This window comes from Chroicocephalus ridibundus, chromosome 6 (genome assembly GCF_963924245.1).
Source record: "Chroicocephalus ridibundus chromosome 6, bChrRid1.1, whole genome shotgun sequence".
Taxonomy (NCBI): Eukaryota; Metazoa; Chordata; class Aves; order Charadriiformes; family Laridae; genus Chroicocephalus; species Chroicocephalus ridibundus.
In genome coordinates, this window is record NC_086289.1 from 74015960 (window position 1) to 74035951 (window position 19992).

Sequence of the window (19992 nt, forward strand, 5' to 3'; positions counted from 1 at the left end):
CCCACAAAGCCGAGACAGCTCAGAGAGAGAACACAGCTGGCTTTCTGCAGCAGGTGGAAGTACATCGACCCCCCTCCAGAGTTACAAATTCTACACTGGACTAAACTCCTTTATCAGTGCATTAAAACGTATTACTCCTGTAGCCACCCTCAACGTTAGGCTAAAATCAATTCAGTCATGCATAGCCCAGCCATAGCACCAGCAGCAGCAATACCAAACACTAAGGCTGTACAATGATAAGAGCAAGATGATTTATTATATACTGAAGAAGAAAAAAAGAAAAAAAAAATCATTTTCATCAACTATTCCCTCACGGGGGTCAGTACAACATAAAGAAAATAAGGACAAATGTACAAAACCAACCTGATAAGAAGGCTCTAGATGGAACACGGTCAAAGCACTTGCAAATGATGTTGCTGGACAGATGGAGAAGGAAATTAAATCAAGCAATTTTTCCCCTGCAAAACACAAACTGAAAAACTGATTTTATTTTTTAAAAATCACAGTCCTGCCTTTACCTGCAGATAGGTCAGATAAAAAGATACAATTTTAACTGTGATACATTGTTTAAAGGAGAGATTCCCAAAACTACTGTTTGACCACATTCATTTGAAAGTGGATTGTATTTTCACTTCCAACTTCATGTAGATGGCAAAGAAGCCAGCCCGGCTCAAAACAATAGGAGCTTAGCCACTAACTTCAAAGAAATCAAGTCCAGACTTCTCCATTTTCTGCTAATCCTTTGGCAACCATGGCATTTGTTTTTCCATAATCGGCAACAGATGTCCATCTCATCCAGAGCATCCTTGTATACATGGTTGTAAAATTTAATAAAAAAAAATAATAATCACAAAACAAAAAATACATCTATGAGAAAACATCAGCAGTGTGAAATTCCTGAAAGGTTTCAAGGCTTGCTCCTACTCAACTAAAGTCAATGTACTTCAAACTATTTTAGCTGGAGCAGGACCAAATACTTACAGACCCAGATGCACATTCCTCAAAAAAGCAAAACCTTAAGAGTGTTGTAACCCAAACATAGGAGTAAAAGACGAATTTTAGCAACATACCTTGCCTGGCCCTAGCCAATATAATATATTTAGCTAGGGTGTTTCACTTACTCCTGAGCTGGGCAAGACTCCCATTGGTTACAGTCAGAGTTACTTAAGTATCGTAGCAAAAGGACGTCATGCATTAGTAAGCTAAAATATGAATCCGTGCTTATGGCAATAGCTTTCCCCTCTAATGCCCCAGAATGGGCATCTAGAAAAGAAAAAAAAAGACAAGAAGCTTTACAGAAAAAAATCTGCGTTTTGTTACACTGATGACCATCCTAAGCAACTCCACAGAAGTTTTTCAGGGTTCCTTTTGATGTACATGAAGAAAGCAAAAAGTCAAAAATAGACCAGTGTTAGGCAAGATACTAACACATTTACTCATTAGTACAGAATGCAAAATAACAGCTAATGCTTAATAAAATAGTATCGCTTTCATATTCCACACAAATACACGGATTCCACATAGTTTACTTCCTTGCCTTAAAAGAAATGCTTAGATGTAGCATGAACTTCATGTGTCTCTAAAAATATCATCCCAAGTTACCAAAGGAACCGTTGAAGGCAAAAAAAAAATAGAAATGGACATTTAAGAGCGAGTTGCAAGGAAATACCCATTTTGTTTGGCATGAAAAGAAACAAAGAAGATCCACTTGTTGGATTTGGGTTTTTTTTTGGTTTTGGGATAGGTTTTGTTATTTGGGGTTTTTTTCATCAAGGGAAAGAAAACAATACATATGCGGGAGGCAAAACGTTTTCACAAATACAATAAATAACCTGTTCTGATCCAAAAGCAAAGTGCGATGTAGAGTTTTCTATTTAAACAAAAACAACCTACAGAATAATGCCTTAAATATTAACAAATCAATTAGTGGTCAGCACAGTAAAATAAATACAAACACTTTGATTTATATTTTGTTTCTAGCAGCAAAGGTCATTAACCTACTGGCCAATGTGACAGCTTCTCAGAAGTCCTGTTTCTTGGGTTTGGTATTTTGTTTAACATGAGAAAAAGATTCAATGGGTCCGGAAAATGGTACTACAGCTGTACGGTATTCTCCCCAGCCCGTCTGTGTCAAACAGGGTTTGGCCACGACATGTTTTCAATATGTGTTTTGAATGCTGATTTGGAGAACAGCTTTCACCAAAAAAAATAAAATCAGGATCAACCCAGTTTCTCGCGCTGGCAAATATGGATTGGCCTGAGCCCTAACGATATTAGTGAGGTGGGGTGTCTTCTCTTTGCAGTCAACAGTTTTCTATGCTGGAGGGAGAGTAGGAAGATCACAAACCGTTAAGCAACGCTGAAGAGGGAGAAGCAAGCTTTGGTCACTTGTAGGGAAGGGCCACAACAGAGCACTGGGGCAATGCAAGTCTCAGCTGCTTCTCCCAGCAAGAAATAGCTTTTCTCCCGTGTAGGAAACCTGTCCTACTCTTGTCGCTTGAGTCCCACAGTCTGCGTTATACTTGCTATACAACCCACTGCTCTGAAATTCTCAGGATGATGACATTCACTAGTTGTACTCCCTTGAACAAAACCAAGCAGCTTCAGGCTTCTCTGTTCATGGCAGGCTCCAGCCACTCCTCAAAACCAGGCTCAGCCCCGTGCAGAGGAGCCCGCAGGAACAGCCCCCCTCGCACACCCTCCCAAACACACCAGCACACTGGCGTGCTGTGGCACGTTTGCACCAGGAGGTAACAGCACATGGAGCAAACTGAGTTTTGATACCTCCAGCAGCCACTGGAAATGCCAAATGAGGAGCAGATTGCTGGGCTGGGAGCAGGAGCAGCAACCAAAGGATAGCAGTGAACGGTTGATTTTTGGGACACATGAAAGCAGACAAAAACACCTTCTTGGTCCTAGCAATAAGCTAGACAACACCAGCACCTACAGCTCATCCAGCTCTTATTTTATAAAGTGTTGTTTTTCTGCTACTAATTGCAGCCTGCAGGAAATGCCACGCTTTAATTTACAGCAGGAGGGATGGTTAACCACAACGCAGGGATCACTCTGGTGAAACACACCATGGTAAGGCTCATCCAGCTCCCTCTGTCCCTGCACAGTGATATCAGACTAGCAAAACAAAAGACAGAACACAAAGAGAAAACCAGAGCCCTTGTTTGACTGCAAAAGATGAGGGGAAAAGGCTGATGAGAGATATTTGCATGGAGAATGTTCTTCAAGGCCACATAGAGGGTGAGCCAGGGGCAGGAAAGCACAGAAGTAACAGACTTACAGGCTGTCACAGTTAGTGCTTTGCAACCTGGGCACCCGTCCTCCTACTTTCTAACGCGCTCCAGTGCACAAACCCTATGTAACCGGTCTTTGCACAAAGGAGGAGCAAGAGGATGTCTGTTGCTCTGCCTGTACCTGCAGGGCCAGGATCAGCATGGAATGATGCACGCAGTTGCTTTCGACTACCGTGCAAGAGCCCACCTTGCCTGGATTTAGGAAGGCTGTGTTAAGGTTGTACAACTACCTGATGCTCTGGCAGCTAAAGGTAACAATATTCGATTTCTGAGGAGCAGCCAAGTGCAACAAACCTTTTTGAGGTGGACTAGAAAGATGAATAAGAATCATCTGGATTTTTTGTTAGTTTACTCTTTTTTTTAATTTTTAAGGCAAGAAGAAAGTCCTTTTAAAAAGCAAAAGGCAGGATCAGAATGATGAAAAAAGTGGAGTGGGGGGAACTACCTTCAACATTATCCACTAGGTAAAGCTTATCCCTGGTAAAATACTACTGAAACCAATGGAGCTGCATCTAATTCAACTTACTGCCTAAAATGGAGTGAGAGACAAGCCGTGACGCTTCCTTTACACCCTCGCTGCACCTGCCACTGAAGTCAATGAAGCTATACCAGCGTACAGCTGTAGCAGCGCAGTGGTGAATCAGGTCCAACGGAGGTTACCTATGTGCTGCACTTGCCACTGGAGCCAACGTTTGAGAAACACCGTGAACTGGATTCCAATCGCAGCTCCCCACATCTACCCACATGAGCAGAAAAATAAATGTCAGCCCTGCTTCTGCTCTTTATGGTCCTTCTACTTTTGCTAAGGAAAATCAAAACAGACACACACCCTGTGGGTTTCTCTACACTTACAAAGTTATTAACAAGTTTCGTGAACGCTTCTGCGTGGCCAAAAAGCTGTTACTCAAACAATCATCACCCCTGACATTTACATCCTATCTAACTTTGGATTTTTGATGGTCCCTAAAACAGTGCAGTTCACATCAAGGAATGGAATTAAAACCCATTCACAGACGGGAAAAAAAAGAGGGAAAAAAATTCATCCAATATTGGTAGCTCTAGTCCAAGGGAGCTTTTCACCTCTCCTCTGTAACACCCATTGGGCTTTGTCCAGGGAATGCCACGGAAGTGGGACACACCGATATCCACTCCCAAAGGTCCAGGCATCCCTGCTCCCCCAAAGCAATAGAGCTGCAGGCCAGAGACCAAGGCTTGCTCTATTCTACATCAGTATGCAAAGAAAATTACAGCTGACAGCTCCTTCCAACCTATTCTCAGTCCTACTCCGTCTAAGGCAGAATCAAAGCAGAGTACATCTCCTCTGAGCAGGCCTGCTTTCCGATTCACTTCATCAAGCCACTGAGACCCCCACAGACTCTCTTCAGGGAGATGAGCCACCCCCACAGTGCATTAAGGTGCCCAGCCAACAACACCGAGAATCTTTTTTCATGGTTAACTGGTAGAATAGAGTATTCCTGAATGGGGCTAATCAGCTGATACCCAATGTCAGATGTTCAGAACGAAATCTGCATCACGGAGGAAGCAGTAAGAGGCATGACCCTCCAAGGAGGAGAGGTATGTACAGCCTTTCTACAAGGACGTGGAAAGAACTTACTCTGGGCTGTAATGGGGGGCCACAAGCAGCAATTTGTGGATGAGTACACCACCTAATTCACACATTCACAGGCCCCCTTCCTGCCCCTCCTTTACAAGCTGCCCAGAGATTCAGTCTGGTGTAGGGAGGCATTCTGGAGCACTGCCCTATGGTGTGCAAAGAGGGGAGTGGGCTTTGCACATGGTCCACCTGTGTGGTAGAACGACAGAAGTTCCCGGCACTTCTTGGGCTTTGCATATTCATGCAGAAGGCTGGGGAGAAGACAAAGTCCTCCCCGCCACTCAATACAATGAAGAGCCTTAGATAATTAGCAAACAAACATCGAAAACACTTCATGTCCTGCACAGCGTCATCCTGCCAACTATGATAGAAAAAAAATCTAACCATACCATTAAGTTTGCAGGTGTTACATGTATAGCTCGAGAGCATACTCCTATCAAATGGAGCACAAAGCAGGGCATGTGGCAAACAGCAGGCGAGAGACAAGCTGCTCTATTTGCAAACTACTACCAAGGGTGGCGCGTCATTGTACATAGCCTAGGTTCTCCATCTCATTCCTATACCGCTGTTCGGACACCTTGCTTTTATGCTGTTTGCTCTCTAAGTGCTGTCTGAACTCCATCTCCTCGCTGGCCCCTGCGTTGCACATGGAGCAGTAGAACTGGCCACTGGGGGTGACGCACATGGCCAGATCCCGAGGAATCCTCTGGCGTGAGCGGGGATTGAAGTAGGGACCTGAGGAGACACAGAAAGACCTGTTTTATCTATACGAAAAGAAAACCTTGAGGCAGCTTAGTGACAACTTCTAAGTCCAACAAATGTCTAAAAAGATTAGCTGCTTTAACTGATTAGAGTCTGAACCTTATTTTCCCACATGATTTCTCCACCGAGATCCAGATTTACAGGGGTGTAGCACATAGGGGAGTGGCACTTGCTGGTATTTTCTAAAGCAGTAGAGTGGGCTTAGTGCCCCAGTCTTCCTAAGAATCAATAGGGCTTTGAAAATGAGGAGCTAATCATTTCAGTAATAAGACTTTTTTTTTTCCCCTTAACCCTCCAGTTCCAGAATTAGAACCGTCTTTTGACTAGAATAAGCTGCCTCAGTTTAAAATAATCACGAAGTGGTATTTAATAGAACTTTACAAGATTTATCTTTTCCACATGACAGTGGTTAGAAGGACATGATTAAACCAAGCTTCACCAAGTATCAGGGTTTCAGCTAATACGTGCTCATAACACAACTCAAAATGAAAACGAGAAACAGATGCTGGGCTGGACACTATAAAACACACTTTAAATCCTAGTAAAGAGGGAAAGTTAGTACCTAATACCTGAGGAAGGACTCTACTCTAGGAACAGATGGTCTTAGAGGGAGGCTAACATGCTCTCTCATTCTGGTCATGGGAGTGCAAGCACAGGTCGATGTGCTACAGTAGGAGTCAAGGCACCTGGCCGCTTGCCGAGAAAATAAAGCAGGAAAATTGTCACCACTTAGAGCAGCCTTAGAGACAGGCAGATGGTAAATTAAGTTACAAACTGAGAAACCGAACTAACAAGCAGGCTGACAAAACAAAGCAACTTTAGCAGCTGGGAAAAAACATGCAAACATGAAGGATCAGCAGAGCTAGGACCAGCTCCTTTCACAACCTGTCTTTGCTAAAAAAGACCTCAGAAATGGAAGAAAAACAAGTCTGTTTATTATTCATTATTATTCCTACTATAGAACAAATGCAAGCTCCCAGTTACCTGTGTTGTTTTGAACTGTATACATATTTCTTCTGTTCTGCATCATCTTGTATTCATTCCCTTCTTTCCTTGCCCTTCGTTTGCCTAGTTCTGATGCGTCCCTGAAGATTAAACAAATACGAACAGCTGCAATTCAGAGTTTTCTGAGAAAAAGACTGCCAGAGACAATGCCACATGCTTTCAGCCTGAGCGTGAAGTTGAACAATACCTACGAGAATGAGTTATTCTGTGCTTCTGCAAGACGCAGCCGTTTGGCATGATTTTTCCCTTGGTAGTGAGCCTGTGCCACAGCCGGAGAACTAAACGAGGCATCACAAAGCTTGCAGTAATCATTCTCCGTGGCCAAGATCACTCGGCCACCTGGTTTACTGGATCCCATCTAGCAGCAAAGGGAGAGACAGCATGTGAAATACAAGAAGGTTAAATTGTTGAAATGTCTGAATCACAGGGACTGAGACCAGTATCATCTTCATCAGGCAACAAGAGAGCTGGAATTAGAGCATATGGATTAGGACACTGTCAAGTGCTCCCCAAACTGTTCTTAGAAGAACTTCATTCTCCCTGCCTTATCTCCAGGAGAATCTGAAAATTCCTCGAGATCTAGGCAAATCAGATCTCAAGATGGAGAGGAGAGCAACCTGAACAAACCGCCAGTACCTCTGCAATAGCTACAGAGGCTTGTTTACTTCACAGCAATGATTTAACTCCTCTACTCCTGACTGCTGGGAGCTGATGAATAGTGACTTTACCTTTCAGTGGGTCTTCCTCGGTGGGAAAGGTGCTCCTCTCCCCTATTTACAGTGTACCTAATCTCTCCACAGTACCCTGTCTCTACACAGCTCCCTGACCACACTAAGAGATTGAAAACACAATAGCAGAGCTGCCAAACCTCTGATCCTCACCCTTCAGGTAAGAGGATACCGGGATCAAGACTTCAGAGGAAGGACCCAGCCTCACAGGCATAGCTCCTGCCATATGAAGGATACCTTGCCTGTGTGGTCAGACCACACGCTGATTGGGGCAGCAACCACGTCTCCTCGGTGCGTATCATCCAGAGAAAAGTGCTTTGTAAACAGTGCAGCAGCAGTGATTCATACAGCCATGTCACTGCGGCACTTGCCAAGTCAAGTTTCTTTCATGTCTCCTTTGATACTGTTCAAGCTTATAGACACACACAATTCTGACTTCTGTGTTACAACACCAATGCTCACATGGCCCCAGAGTCGTCTTTTTATTGCCACGGACCATCTTCTCCATTAAAACATGCATCAGATATCCTAGCAGGTACGGCACCCACGTCCCACTACCCAGGACTGGACCCCATGCCCTCTTGATTCCATTCTGTGAGACACAAAGTCAATTTACATGGGACCGAGTCTCCCTCTGGTGGCTCTGACAGCATGTATAACCGCCCGCCGCTTACAGCAAATCCTCTTTGCTTTTCTACAGACAACAGAGGCTTACGCTTTGGGAAATGACAGGCACAGCTTCGATCCCCGCAGCCCAGCTGTGGTTCCCTGCACAGTCACATGCAAGTGCCAGGTTAGCTGTTAAGTCCCATGACAATCAGAAGTGATGAAGAAGAAAGCAAAAATCATCTCTTTTGCCTTTAACGTGCCTGAGACAGAATTAATCTATCTGGATCACGGAGGGACCCATCCGTTCACACCATACACAGGAATGAGCACTGCAAAATGAGCAACAAAAGAGGAACTGGATAACAGCCTTGGGCAATGGGTGTAGGAGTACCTAAGCACTTTTTTCCATGTAGGCTTCCCTCACACAATGGAGGGATGATTGTGTAGGGTGGGTGCCACACCCTTGTGTCCAAATCCAGCTCCAACAATGCTGTTTTATACCTGCCCTTAAACAACCATAATCAGCAGCACATCAGACTTACCTAGGAATCAAAGTATTTGCCATACAGAAATAGAACATTTCAAGTCCAATATTCTGCTGCAAGGGCAGATCGATATCTGCATCTTCAAAGGAGAGCAAACAGCTCACAACAGGCCATTTCTACCATCCTGTACCACCACAAGGAAAAGTCTTTCCCAACTCCTGCAGTAATCCTCAAAGCGTGAGATCTAGTTATCCTTATTGGGGCCCAGGTGACAAGCAAGCAGCATGATCTCAGACACCTTCCCATGCCTTACCTGAGCTGGAAGGGAGACAACCTGAGGTGGGGCAGGCTCAACCGAATTACTCATTCTGGCAGGTGCCGGGCAGCTATTGGCAGCATAGTAATTTCGGAGTTTCTTACTGTGGTTTTTACCCTGTAAAGAGAACCCAGATTACTCACGGTCCTAATAATAGTATCTTACACTAAAAGAAAAAGGATCCAGAGACCGAAACAAGAAAGTGGCCATGAAGATGGCACCTCAGGTAAAGGAGCTGTCACTCGGAAAATAACAGCTCTGAACTTGAGAGATGCTGCCATCCCCCCTTTTCACCAAAATGCTCATCACCTAGCACGACTGGGCCTCATTTTGAACTGATTTTCTCAAATCAACAAGGTTACAATTAGTTCCTCAATCTGTTTCCATTTCACTTAAAATGAGTATTTTGTATTTTAAACATGAAACGTTAACTGCTTTGCATAGCTTTTTGATAAGCCTGAACACACACACACACACACACTCTTCTTTCCAGGAGGTGGCAAGCATGAGTTAAAACATGAGATTGAATCTAAAAAAGTCTGCTTCATATTTAATTTTCTCTTGGACAACATATATTATAGCTCTTTGTGGTATTTTGAAAACCTGATAGAGCAACACGAGAGTATGCATATGCATTGTGGATATACAGTAAGGCATATGCACAAATGCAAGTTATGTACTATAAATGCCCTTCTGTCCCCTCATGGCAGAAATACTGCAGAAATCAGATGCTGAAGTGCAACACTAATTCAATCTACCTCTTCACTGGCACAATAACACTTTTTCAGGGCCAACAGCAAATCTGAGATCTGGGTCTGGTGTCCTGAGGATATGGACAACCACCCTTTTGGATTTGCTGGTGGAGAAAGTTAGTATCTCCAACTGTCACACAAATGCAGCACTAGTGAGAGAGGGTACCAGTAAAATGGTGTAACACATGACTGTGAAATACTCAATCTCTCAGCAAAGAAGCATATGCAAATAGTCCCTAACCTATTTCAGACGAGTCAACCAGACCAGCCCGAACAAAACTCATTTGGTCTGAGCTGGCTCAGCTGATGCTGTCCAAAGCAGACGAGAGAAAGTTTGCATAAATGGCCCCATCAGCAGACCAGTCATGTGCATAATCTCGGGAAGGAGGCAGTGATGAGCACATGGCAGCAGCTCCCTTCCCTAACTGCACTTCTGGATCCAGCAGAGAACAGCTGTCTAGGTCTTAAAAAATCATGTCTGTGGAATCAGTAGTTCTGTTTTATTGGATGAGTGTATGGGTGGAAAACAGATCACATAAAACAAAGGAAAAGTATGAGTGTCTGTCTTTCCACCCATGCCATCTTGGTACTACTTCTCTGTCCCTGTGGACAAAGTTTTTGCAAAATACTCCACTGGCAACACCTTAAATGAAAGCCCTGCAGCATGTCTGAACAACCAGCAAATTCAAGCAGGGTGAAGATATGTCTACAGAGCAGTTCTACCCACAGCCTTCGGTTCATTAGATGGTGCAGAAGTAGCTTCAGACGAGTTAATTCAAACACTGCTGCAGGTGTACAGCCACCTCAACGCAGCACTCAAAATCCCCTTGAGAAGCTAAGTTAGTCCTTGTGCATTAGCCCACACTCAGCTCTGTGCTACCACAGCAACGCTACTGCCAGTGCACGCACTGGCACAGGTACGTCTGCAGAAGCTGCAGATGCAGCAGCCCTGAAAGCTGTGCCTCCTGCCACTCTCCTTACCTGGTAATGAGCCTGGGCTTGTTGTGCTGAATTCAGAGTAACATTGCAAAGCTTACAGCACAGGGGCTTACATAGTTCCTCCAACATAGGGTCCTGCTCCACCACCTTTGCAAGCTCTTCCTCTTGCGTGTGATGAAAAGAAGGCCCCAGTCCGAGAGATTTTGGTGGGGACAATGGTGAGCTGGCTCTTGGCCTTGTAGCCACTGACATAGGAAGAGATGAAGGATTCTCAGGATGAGGAAGAAGTCCTGCTTGCTGTAGAAGAATCATTGGCCAGGAAGACTGTGGGCATGCTATTTCTGAAGGATGAGGAGTCTTCTTCAGATCTAGACCAGAGAGACACAAATGCTGAAACAAGCAGTGCTAACAGGAACACTGATGAGCCAGGGGACAACTTCTGTAACTTCACTGCCTCTATTTTATGCCTTTTCACAATGCTAAGCAGGATAAAGTCAGTTTATAACACTCTACCCCACAGAAAGAGCAGCACCCTGGACAACAAGGGACAGATTAAGAGATACGTGTATAAGAAATGGAATGTAGTCCAAAATGTAGTTTTTAGTACCCCATGGCACCCTCCTGGACAGGTGGAGGAGATTCCTGATCACCCATAGTACCTGATCAACAGCACACACAGCCCACTGCTCCACGACGGCGAGGAGATGCGACATAAAATATGCACAGCACATACGGCTGCATTAATGGGAACGGGAGGGATACAACCTCTAGCCACATCCTCTTTTGGCAGCCTAAGGACAATGTCACGCTTTGAGATCTAAACAAATATTACAGTGTATTACTGCCACTGATGACTTAAAAATACCCAAATATTTCAAAGCAGATTTATTTTATATAGGTAGATACAAAATACATACACGCACACATCCCTAAAATACTCACAAAGACCTTCCTGAGGAAAGATATCCTATGGTTAACTTTTCTCAAGTCAGTCAACAAAAGCAGAAGAGTGTGAATCAACCTGAGCACACCTTGTTGTACGCGGTCAGCTCCCAAGGGATTGTTCCTTCCACAGTCTTGTTGAATGACCTTGAGTTATTTCTCGTGTTTCCTGTACTAACTGCAACCAATGCAACATTTAAAACTGTATCATCTTCTTCTGCAAAATGGAGAGCTTATCCGATATTAACCTTTATTCAATTATTTCTTGGTTAATTCAAGTTCTTAGAAGCAACACTACATTTCCAACAAGGGGTTCCAAGAGGCTTATTTAATTAAAGTTTACAAATCACATCTAAAGCCCGGATGAACATTCCTAGAATAATGCAGAACAGTGGTATTATGAATCAAGGCACAGCTACTTTTGTTAATGTCATATTAGCTTCTTACCATAACAAATCCTGTTCGTGGCTACGCTCGGATCAAGAGAAGCACTATCTTGGCCTTTGCTGATCACTTCCAGCTAGTGCTGCATTGGTAGCCACCACGTTTACATTATGGGCTTTGCTCATTTAAGCAAACAGTGAGCCACATCTACATTTTAAAATAACCCCTCTGGAAAATTAGGGAAAGGTAAACTAAATGCCAGCTCAGAACTTTTTTCCTGAGTGGCTTTTGAAAATAGTATTTGACTTCAAAGGCATTTAGGAACCTGGAGGAGCAGATAGCATTTATCTGGGATAACTTCCGGGATTTTCAATCTGCTAAAATTAGCAGAAGATAAAAATTCAAACTCTGGAAAATCCCAGTTGATGCCTGCATTTTTAGGTACTGTATTACCTTTGAAAGTCTGGCTCCAGAGAGGTCTATGTTCTATTAAGAAAAATAAAAAAGAATTTGAAAAAAAAGAAGAAAAAAATCAGTGGGACTAAAGCACTCGGGTGACACCAGCATTTCTGAAATGTTTACCTCTAAAAACAGATTTCCAAATAACACAAGATTGAAGGCAATTTAGTTACTGCTAGCAACTAAAGGTAAGGAAAAAAAGAAATTAAAAAAAAAAAAGAGCATGCATTGCTGTGGGGACAAGCTTTTAAGAAAGTAAAAGAGCTGCCGGAATTTTTTACGTTTTTAAATAGCCCTCCACCATCAAGGCTCTGAGAAATTCCAGGAGAGCTAAGCTAACATAATGTGACCATAAAAACAAAATCAAAACCTCTGTCATGAAAACTAACTGAACCAAGATAAAATGTAATCCACGACAAAGAAGGAAGACAGAACACAGGAATGGCGTGGTGCAAGTCATCCATCAGCAATGTAAATGCTGTGGTGTTACCTAACTTCTCTCCCAACATTCGGCACATTCGTGGTTAAGCAGAACTATGGACAAAGATTGTGCTGTCTTTAGTTTTCTCGGCTAGTACTCTGTAGACAGTCCAATTGATTTCAGTGGGGCTACTAACAGAACAAGTTTATATTCATGATGGTTAAATACATTATGACGCAGGCCTATCGAGGCAGTTTAGATCAACTATGCAAGCAGGTAAGCATGCCATCCAACTTCAGAGTTTTATTTCACCACCATAATGGGCCTTTTACCTTAAAACGGGAGTAAATTACAGCTAAATACTTCACAGAGCAATAGAAAGAGATCTACAGTAAATGGCAATTGGGATCCATCTGCTTAATTTTGCATGAGTGTTTGTTGCATCAAGTCTTCCATACGCAACTCTCATGGATGGGATTTGTCATATACAAGAGAGGACACACTGCTTACAGGATCTGCATCCCCAGGGGAAAAGGCATAATGTAATATTCTAGAAAATCTTTAACTGGGAGGCTGTTTACTGTTTCTTAAAGTAAACAGTAGTCTGAAGATAAAATTAAGACTGCATGGGCAATTTTAAAATTAGAACTCTTGGCCTGGCATATGCAACTGATTTTCTTCTAACGGTCATCTTTCATCATTGAAATTGCTCAAATTATGTTAATTTCTTTCCTACAGATACTATTTAAAAGGAAAAAAGAAAGGATCATCACTCAAATTCAGCTTATTTACATGTCGCTTTCACCCCCACTGCTGGTTGCTACAGAGACCCTGTCCAGCAGAAGGTAACAAGACATCTTTGACTCCTCCTTTCCCTTCACATGAGAAGCTGCAAAATCTTTACACTACAAAATGGCAAAGGAACGAGGAACCTCCATCACCAAGGACCCATAACAGTACAGCCCGAGGCAGGGCAGGACCTGCAGCTCTCCAGAGTGAGCTGAGGAGACATTCCGCCTCAAGAAAGCATCTCTCCGATCTCAGCCATGCCTCCTCCTACACGCCCTACCAGCTAGGATGTACTTTCACTCCATGCCAGTTGTCCTCAGGTGGGTGGAAAGCAGACAGGCACACAGCCCTCTTCACTGCTTCCAGGTTGGGACATCCCAAGGGCAGCACTGAAGGAGGAGACACAGCCTGCATGCCCTGAGTACCACAGCCTGGTAGTACTCAGGCACTACTGGTGGCACAGATCATAGAATGGTTTGGGTTGGAAGCAACCTTAAACATCATCTAGTTCCAACCCCCCTGCCCTGGGCAGGGACACCTCCCGCCAGCCCAGGTTGCTCCAAGCCCCATCCAACCTGGCCTTGAATACCTCCAGGGATGGGGCAGCCACTGCTTCCCTGGGCAACCTGTTCAAGTGCCTCACCACCCTCACACACACAAGTTCTGTGAAAGAAACTGTACGGCTTTAAATCTGAGCACCATTTGGTGGGGAAGGCACATACACAATGTGACCTTCCTTGGCCAGAAGTGTAAATCACAACCAGGTATCTACGTGCCATGTGTTCCCACCAGAATTAGTTTTTAAATGCAGTCGGGGCAACTAATAACAGTGACAGAAATCTATACAAACAATGAACAAGTTGTGGGTTTGGTGGCTGGTTTTTTTTTTCAAGACAGAAAGCATTTCTTCTCCAGTCCGCTTGTAACTCAAAACATTGACACCACTTAACCTAACTTTGCCAGAGACTTTACCCTTGGCCACAGAATAGGACTGGAGAATGCACCCTGGAAGGCAGGGTCATTTTATAATGCTACAGGGACTGAAGACAGCGCACCAAATGAGTATAATTTTTTAATATCTTATAACGCTGCAGGGATCGAAAACAAACACACATCATACACAATTCCACCTTACAGCGCAGGGCCCGCTAGCACTCTGCTGATGAGGATACATATTTAGCAACCCAGAAACAGAGGGCATTAATCACCTCTTACGTCAACGGGGTATCAGAAACCACGCTGTAAATCCTGACATCCTAGCAGAAATTTCTGCAAAGTTGCATGCCTTGCAGTCTTGGGGATGGAGTCTAAGGAAAATAAATAAATAAATAAATAAATAAATAAATAAAATAAAACCCCTGGTATCTGTTACCTTGAAATAACCGCAGCCTGAGGAAGAATTCCATAGAATTGGCAACGCAGAAATAAAGCCGGCACCAAGGAGGGGCAGACACCGCCATCCCCACCACCCCAGCAGCTTAAACAACCTCTGAAAAGGGCAAAAACCCGTCGAATCCCCCGGTAAAACGGTACCCACCGGCAAAACCGTCCCCCCCCTCCCCGACCCGGTGCCACCCCTTCCCCCAGCCCTTGGGCACCTACCGCGCACGGCCCCGGCCCCCCCTCCTGAGGCCGCTTCTCCCCCTCACGACTCCAGCCGCTCCCCGAGGCCGCGGGAGGGCCGGGGCCGGCGAGCACGGCCGGTACCGGGACCAGCTGCAGGAAGTGACCGCAACGCGGCGGGGCGGGGACTGCGGCGGCGGCTGCGCGGCCGTGCCGTGCCGCGATGGGCCGAGACGGGCCGGTACCGGCCCGTCTCGGCCCATCGCGGCACGGCGCGGCCCGTCGGGTGTCAGAAAAGTCAAAAAGAAAACATCAAGGAGCGGGCGCGGAGGCTTGTTAATGAGTTTACGACCACAAAGGGGGCAGCGGCAGCGTCTGTCCGGCCCCGTCCCGCCCCGAACCCCGCATGGGCCCGTTATTCCCCTCAGAAACGCCGTTTTCCAGTCAGGCCCCGGTGCTGCGGGTACCGGGCGGCTCCGCTAGGGGGAGCTAGGGCGCCGGGGGTGAGAGGCGGGAAGCGGGCGGCGCGGTGACGTCACGCCGTTCCGCTTCCGGCGGGCGGGCGGACGCCATCCCCATCCGGGGTCAGGGCCCCCCGCTCCCTTCCTGTTATTGCCCGTGAGGGAGGCGGCTCTGTGGGGGCGCCGCTTCCGCCAGCGCCCCGGGGACGGTCACCCGGCGAGGGGTGAAGTGGTGGAGGCGATTGAAGGGGTTGCGAGTGCGGCGGGGCGCTGCCCGGCCCAGCCCGGCCCGTCGGGGCGGCGGCTGCGGGCCCGGCTCGGAGGCCGCGCCTGTGAGGTGAGTGAGGCGGAGGCGGGGGGTGTCGTCCTGGCTCTGCCGGGGCTGGGCAGCGCTCTCTGGGGCGTCGAGGGGCTTCCCGGCCCTCTGGCCGGACGGTGGCGGAGGGGAGCGCCGCTTGCTGTGGGCTGCGCGGCGTCTGGCTCGTCCCTGGCAGCCGCAGGGGGAAGCACCACCCTCGGGTGGCTGGAGGGGGGTCGGAGAGCGGCTGCTTCCCTCACCCGGGAAGGCTCCGAGGCGTTCTTCCGCCGAATCCTGCTCTCTGGGTCTTTCGTCGCATGGACGCGACCCGGGAGAGGAATAACTGTAGCGATTTGTTGTTTTCGACTGTGCCTCCCCCAGCCCCGAAATATAGCAGTTTTCTGTAAGTATGTTTGAGCAGCTCTTGTGATGGAGGGTATGTAGGCTCACGGTTGGGCTAGTCGGTGGCACCGGGAGCAGAGCCTCCTCCAACTGGGGGGGTGTGTGTGGGGATCGGTGGCATGCCATCTCCTGTTCCCAGCTGCAGTCGGTTACGGTGGCAGCCTCACATCTACGCTTCCCGTAGAAACTCCGTTCTTACTTCATACTATCCAGAGTTCTATTTTTATTGATGCTAAATATGAAACTGCTATTTCTTACTGGTACTCGTGTATTTTCTAGTAGACTCAATGTTAACAAAACTCTGACCAAACTAATACAATGTTTGTTTTTCTTTGGGGGTTTTGTTGCTGTTTTCAACATTCCTCAAGCTATTAAGGTATCCGACCTGTTACTCTTGCTGTTGTTACTGGTATGTCTGTAAACTTTTTTTCTCTGTAAGGCTTTCCTTGTTGACTTTAAAAGTGTGATTGAACACATTTATAAACTGTTTACGGTGCATATTCAAAACAAGGAAAGTATGTGTTTAAAAGTGGACAGTCTGGGCTTTGCTTGAGTTAATTCTGCAGTTAGGAGTGTTCTGCAGCAAACCTCTCACGGAGCAGTAAACTGGATTCTGAATCTGGATTTTGTAGTACTTAATAGAAGAAATCTGGGCTCTGTTCTGTTAGTTACTTGTGCCCTGACATCCCTGCTTTGAGCTATAGCAGGCTTTCAAATTCATCACATTGGATAAAGTTAGAAACTTTCCCATCATGACCTGAATCATTCTCCTGCCTCACAATTAATTTATAGAGATGTTCTCATACTTGTTGCTTCAGCTGCTTCCATGCTGCAATTCTATAATGCAGTGTAATAATCAAAGTCCACCTCTTGTTGTGTGTAAACATTGTTAGTTCCTAGGAATATTCCAGTACTTGGGATGATGGGATTTAATGGTTTGTCTGCTGTGGGGAACTGACTAGATAAACTGTTCTGAAATAAAGCCCCATGTGAACTTAAAGTTTCAGGATAAATGACTTTATTCTCAAACAATAACATTGGCGAACTTTTCCAGAGTGGTTAGTTATTTGGAAGCATATTTTGGCCAGTGTCATCATGTAGACAAACCACACACCAACCAAACTCATAGTGTTTGAAGAGGAATTTATGAAACCACACAATTCCTTATGTGATCCATGAAATATTCTGCTTTTTCATTAGGGTAGTAAAGACAACAGCTTCAGAGCTGCAGTTAGAGTTTGACTGGAGCAGATGCCCCGCATTTTGTAGGTGTTAACTTGATGCCATTTTTAGCAAACTGGAGACAGTGTTTCACTCTTTTTCTTTTTTTTTTTTTTTTTTTTCTCCAAAGCACACTAAGGCCAGCCTACAAGTCCATGCCAAGGTGTTTCAGTTGTTCACAGCTTCAAATTGTCCTTCTGTGTTAATGGCAGATTTGTTTTGCTTCTTGTTGTAGTTTACTTGCATAAGTAATGAAACTGAGTGGTGCTTTTTTTTTTTTCTGGAGTATTCTTTGGGAAAGGTGGTGTAGCTGAGCTGTTTACAAAGCAATTGTGCTTTATTGGAAGTCATAAAGTAGTTCAATACTTGGTTAACTCTTTCTCTGAGGATCAGGCTATTCCTGCTTTATGGAAGCAAATGGGGGATACTTCTTCCTGGGTAACCCACTTAAAAGTTGCTGGAAGCTTTAGAATAGGAATTTCTACAACAAGCAAGGGTGTCACGCTTTACCATCATGCCATCTCACAAGACCAAGTATATCGTCGAGGCTTCCAGTTATTGGAAGACCATCACACCTTTTAAAAGCTGTTATCGCATAAAGAATGGGCCTTCTGATGACAGTTGTTCCTCAGGTTCAAATGTGTAGTACGCTTTGTAATGGCTTGGTCATGCGTAATACAGTTTTGAGAAACCCTGATGATCATGATAGTTTTAACTCAGAATTTGAAGTTAGCTATAAACGGCTAGACAACAAGCTTAAGGCTGGCATTTAGCTTGCAAAAACCGCGTTCTTAATCTTGTACATAAATAGTCAATTCGTTATGTAGGCTTCTAGACTTCTGGTGCAGATTCTCCTAGGTACCAGGAATACTCAGATATCTGAACACCTTGCAAATATCAGTCGCTTCCAAATAGAAAACTGCTGCTGTTGCTTTTCTTGCCTGTTCTGTGGGGAAAGGAAATTGGGATGATGATACATTAATTCCAAATCATACAAGAAATACTAGCATCTTGTAAGTGGGTATCATGTAGGTTTGCTTTGCCTAGTTGAGTGCGGTAATCAAGGTTAACAAAGGTTGTAGTTAATAGGACATTTGAAAAAATATTGTATTTGGGTGAGGGGAAGCTAAGATTTTTTTGAACTCTGATATTGGTGAGGAAAGATTTTTATGGTTTATAACTGGAGCAGGAATAATACTGCAAAAATTAGTCTTTCCAGTTTAGTCTTAACATACCATTATAAAACTAAGGTTTTGTCTTATTACTCACTGTTTTGTAATTACTGAAAAATGTGTGAAGTCTAGTAAATCTCTGAGTTGAGGAAAAATGTGCCATATGTGCCTTTTTTGTGTGCGTGATTGAGTTTGAGGGGGAACATTAGGGAAAGAAGAAGAGTTTGTACTTTGTCTAACTGAAGAAACAGACTCATGGCTTGTAGTGTAAGCTACGGTAGGGTTTGTTGCGGTTTTTTGCAGCTTTTCATGCATTGCATTCCATGCTTGTAGGAGTTTTGTCTCATCCTTTTAAAAAGCCAGACATCCAGTTGCTCCAAGTGATGATGCCTGTCTGAAACTGTAGCTACATCTGGAAGAGGCCACAAAAATATTTACGCTAAAACTGGATGGGAATTTTCTTTAGCCCTTTAAATTGAATGTGTCATGGCAAAGAACTCTGCTACAAGTTTCTCTTTGTAGCATCCTAATCCAAATGTGAGCAGTGGAGAGAGGGAATATATATAGATTTGTTTCTCTTAGTATTTATTTGGACACCAAATATATGTAAAGTGTTTCGAGTACAGAGTTGGTCCAGATGACCTCCAGAGGTTCCTTCCAACTGAATTTGTTCTATAAATCTATTTCTGAATGGTTAATGGAGTGTTAAATGAACCAGAAGTAACGCTCTGAGGTAGTAACTGGTTTGTTTTGTTGTTTTTTTCCTGCAGCACTGCTATAGTATTAATGTTAAAAAAAAAAAATAAAGGCCCAACTAGGGGGCAGAGGGAATTAAACTATTAAAAAAAGAAAAGCTGTGGTCAAATGGAAATGCAGCAGACGGAGTACAGTCTATGTAATTCTGGATCTGTCTTCTGAGTTTAAGCAGTACTTAATGGTTTTGCAGGCAGTATGTTGTTTTGTTTTGTATGGCATGCGTTTACACTTCAATTCTGAGAAAGTATTTTTCTAGATAATTGTGATGCAGATTTTGTGAAAGGCAGTCTAAGAACCGTGTGTATTTCAAACAAGAAATGTGAGGGACCGTGGAGATTGTAACTTTTGCTCTCTTATTAAGAGCGTTCTTTTCTTAAAACCAGTAAAGTGGGGAATAAAAGCACTTAGCAGGCATAACTGACCAAGGACGCTTACTGGGAATATTCGTAGTCTGTTTTTAAAAAAAACTATGCTCAAATACCTGAACTCTAGAAATGTAAAAATGAAATTCGAAGAAAAAAGCTTACCTCTGTGAAATTAAAGGGGAGAAAATGATGTAAAGCGAAGCTTTCGCCTCTCTGGCGTGTTGCTGATTTTGCAGTGATAGA

The 19992-nt window shown here is 44.5% G+C and overlaps 2 protein-coding genes across 7 annotated transcripts in view; one reads left to right on the forward strand and one right to left on the reverse strand.

Annotated features, from left to right (window-relative positions):
* Positions 1-229: 229 nt before the first annotated feature.
* ZMAT3 (zinc finger matrin-type 3) lies at positions 230-15276 on the reverse strand. 2 transcript variants are annotated; one of them, XM_063338433.1, is made up of 7 exons: positions 15114-15276; positions 14720-14818; positions 10559-10884; positions 8823-8942; positions 6879-7045; positions 6667-6767; positions 230-5655 (listed from the first exon to the last, which is right to left on the reverse strand). In XM_063338433.1, the coding sequence occupies exons 3-7, from the start codon at positions 10826-10828 to the stop codon at positions 5444-5446; spliced, it is 870 nt and encodes a 289-aa protein (XP_063194503.1). In that variant the 5' UTR covers positions 10829-10884; positions 14720-14818; positions 15114-15276; the 3' UTR covers positions 230-5443. The 2 variants fall into 2 exon arrangements, with proteins under 2 accessions (XP_063194503.1, XP_063194502.1); XM_063338432.1 differs by lacking the exon at positions 14720-14818 and having other exon boundaries at positions 15114-15275.
* Positions 15277-15353: 77 nt separating this feature from the next.
* The window catches only part of PIK3CA (phosphatidylinositol-4,5-bisphosphate 3-kinase catalytic subunit alpha), a 43636-nt gene continuing 38997 nt past the window's right edge, over positions 15354-19992 (forward strand). For all 5 annotated transcript variants that reach the window (XR_010071727.1, XR_010071728.1, XR_010071729.1 and 2 more), the window contains exon 1: positions 15354-15872. The gene's annotated coding sequence lies outside the window, so the exon portion shown is untranslated. The remainder of the gene's footprint in view (positions 15873-19992) is intronic.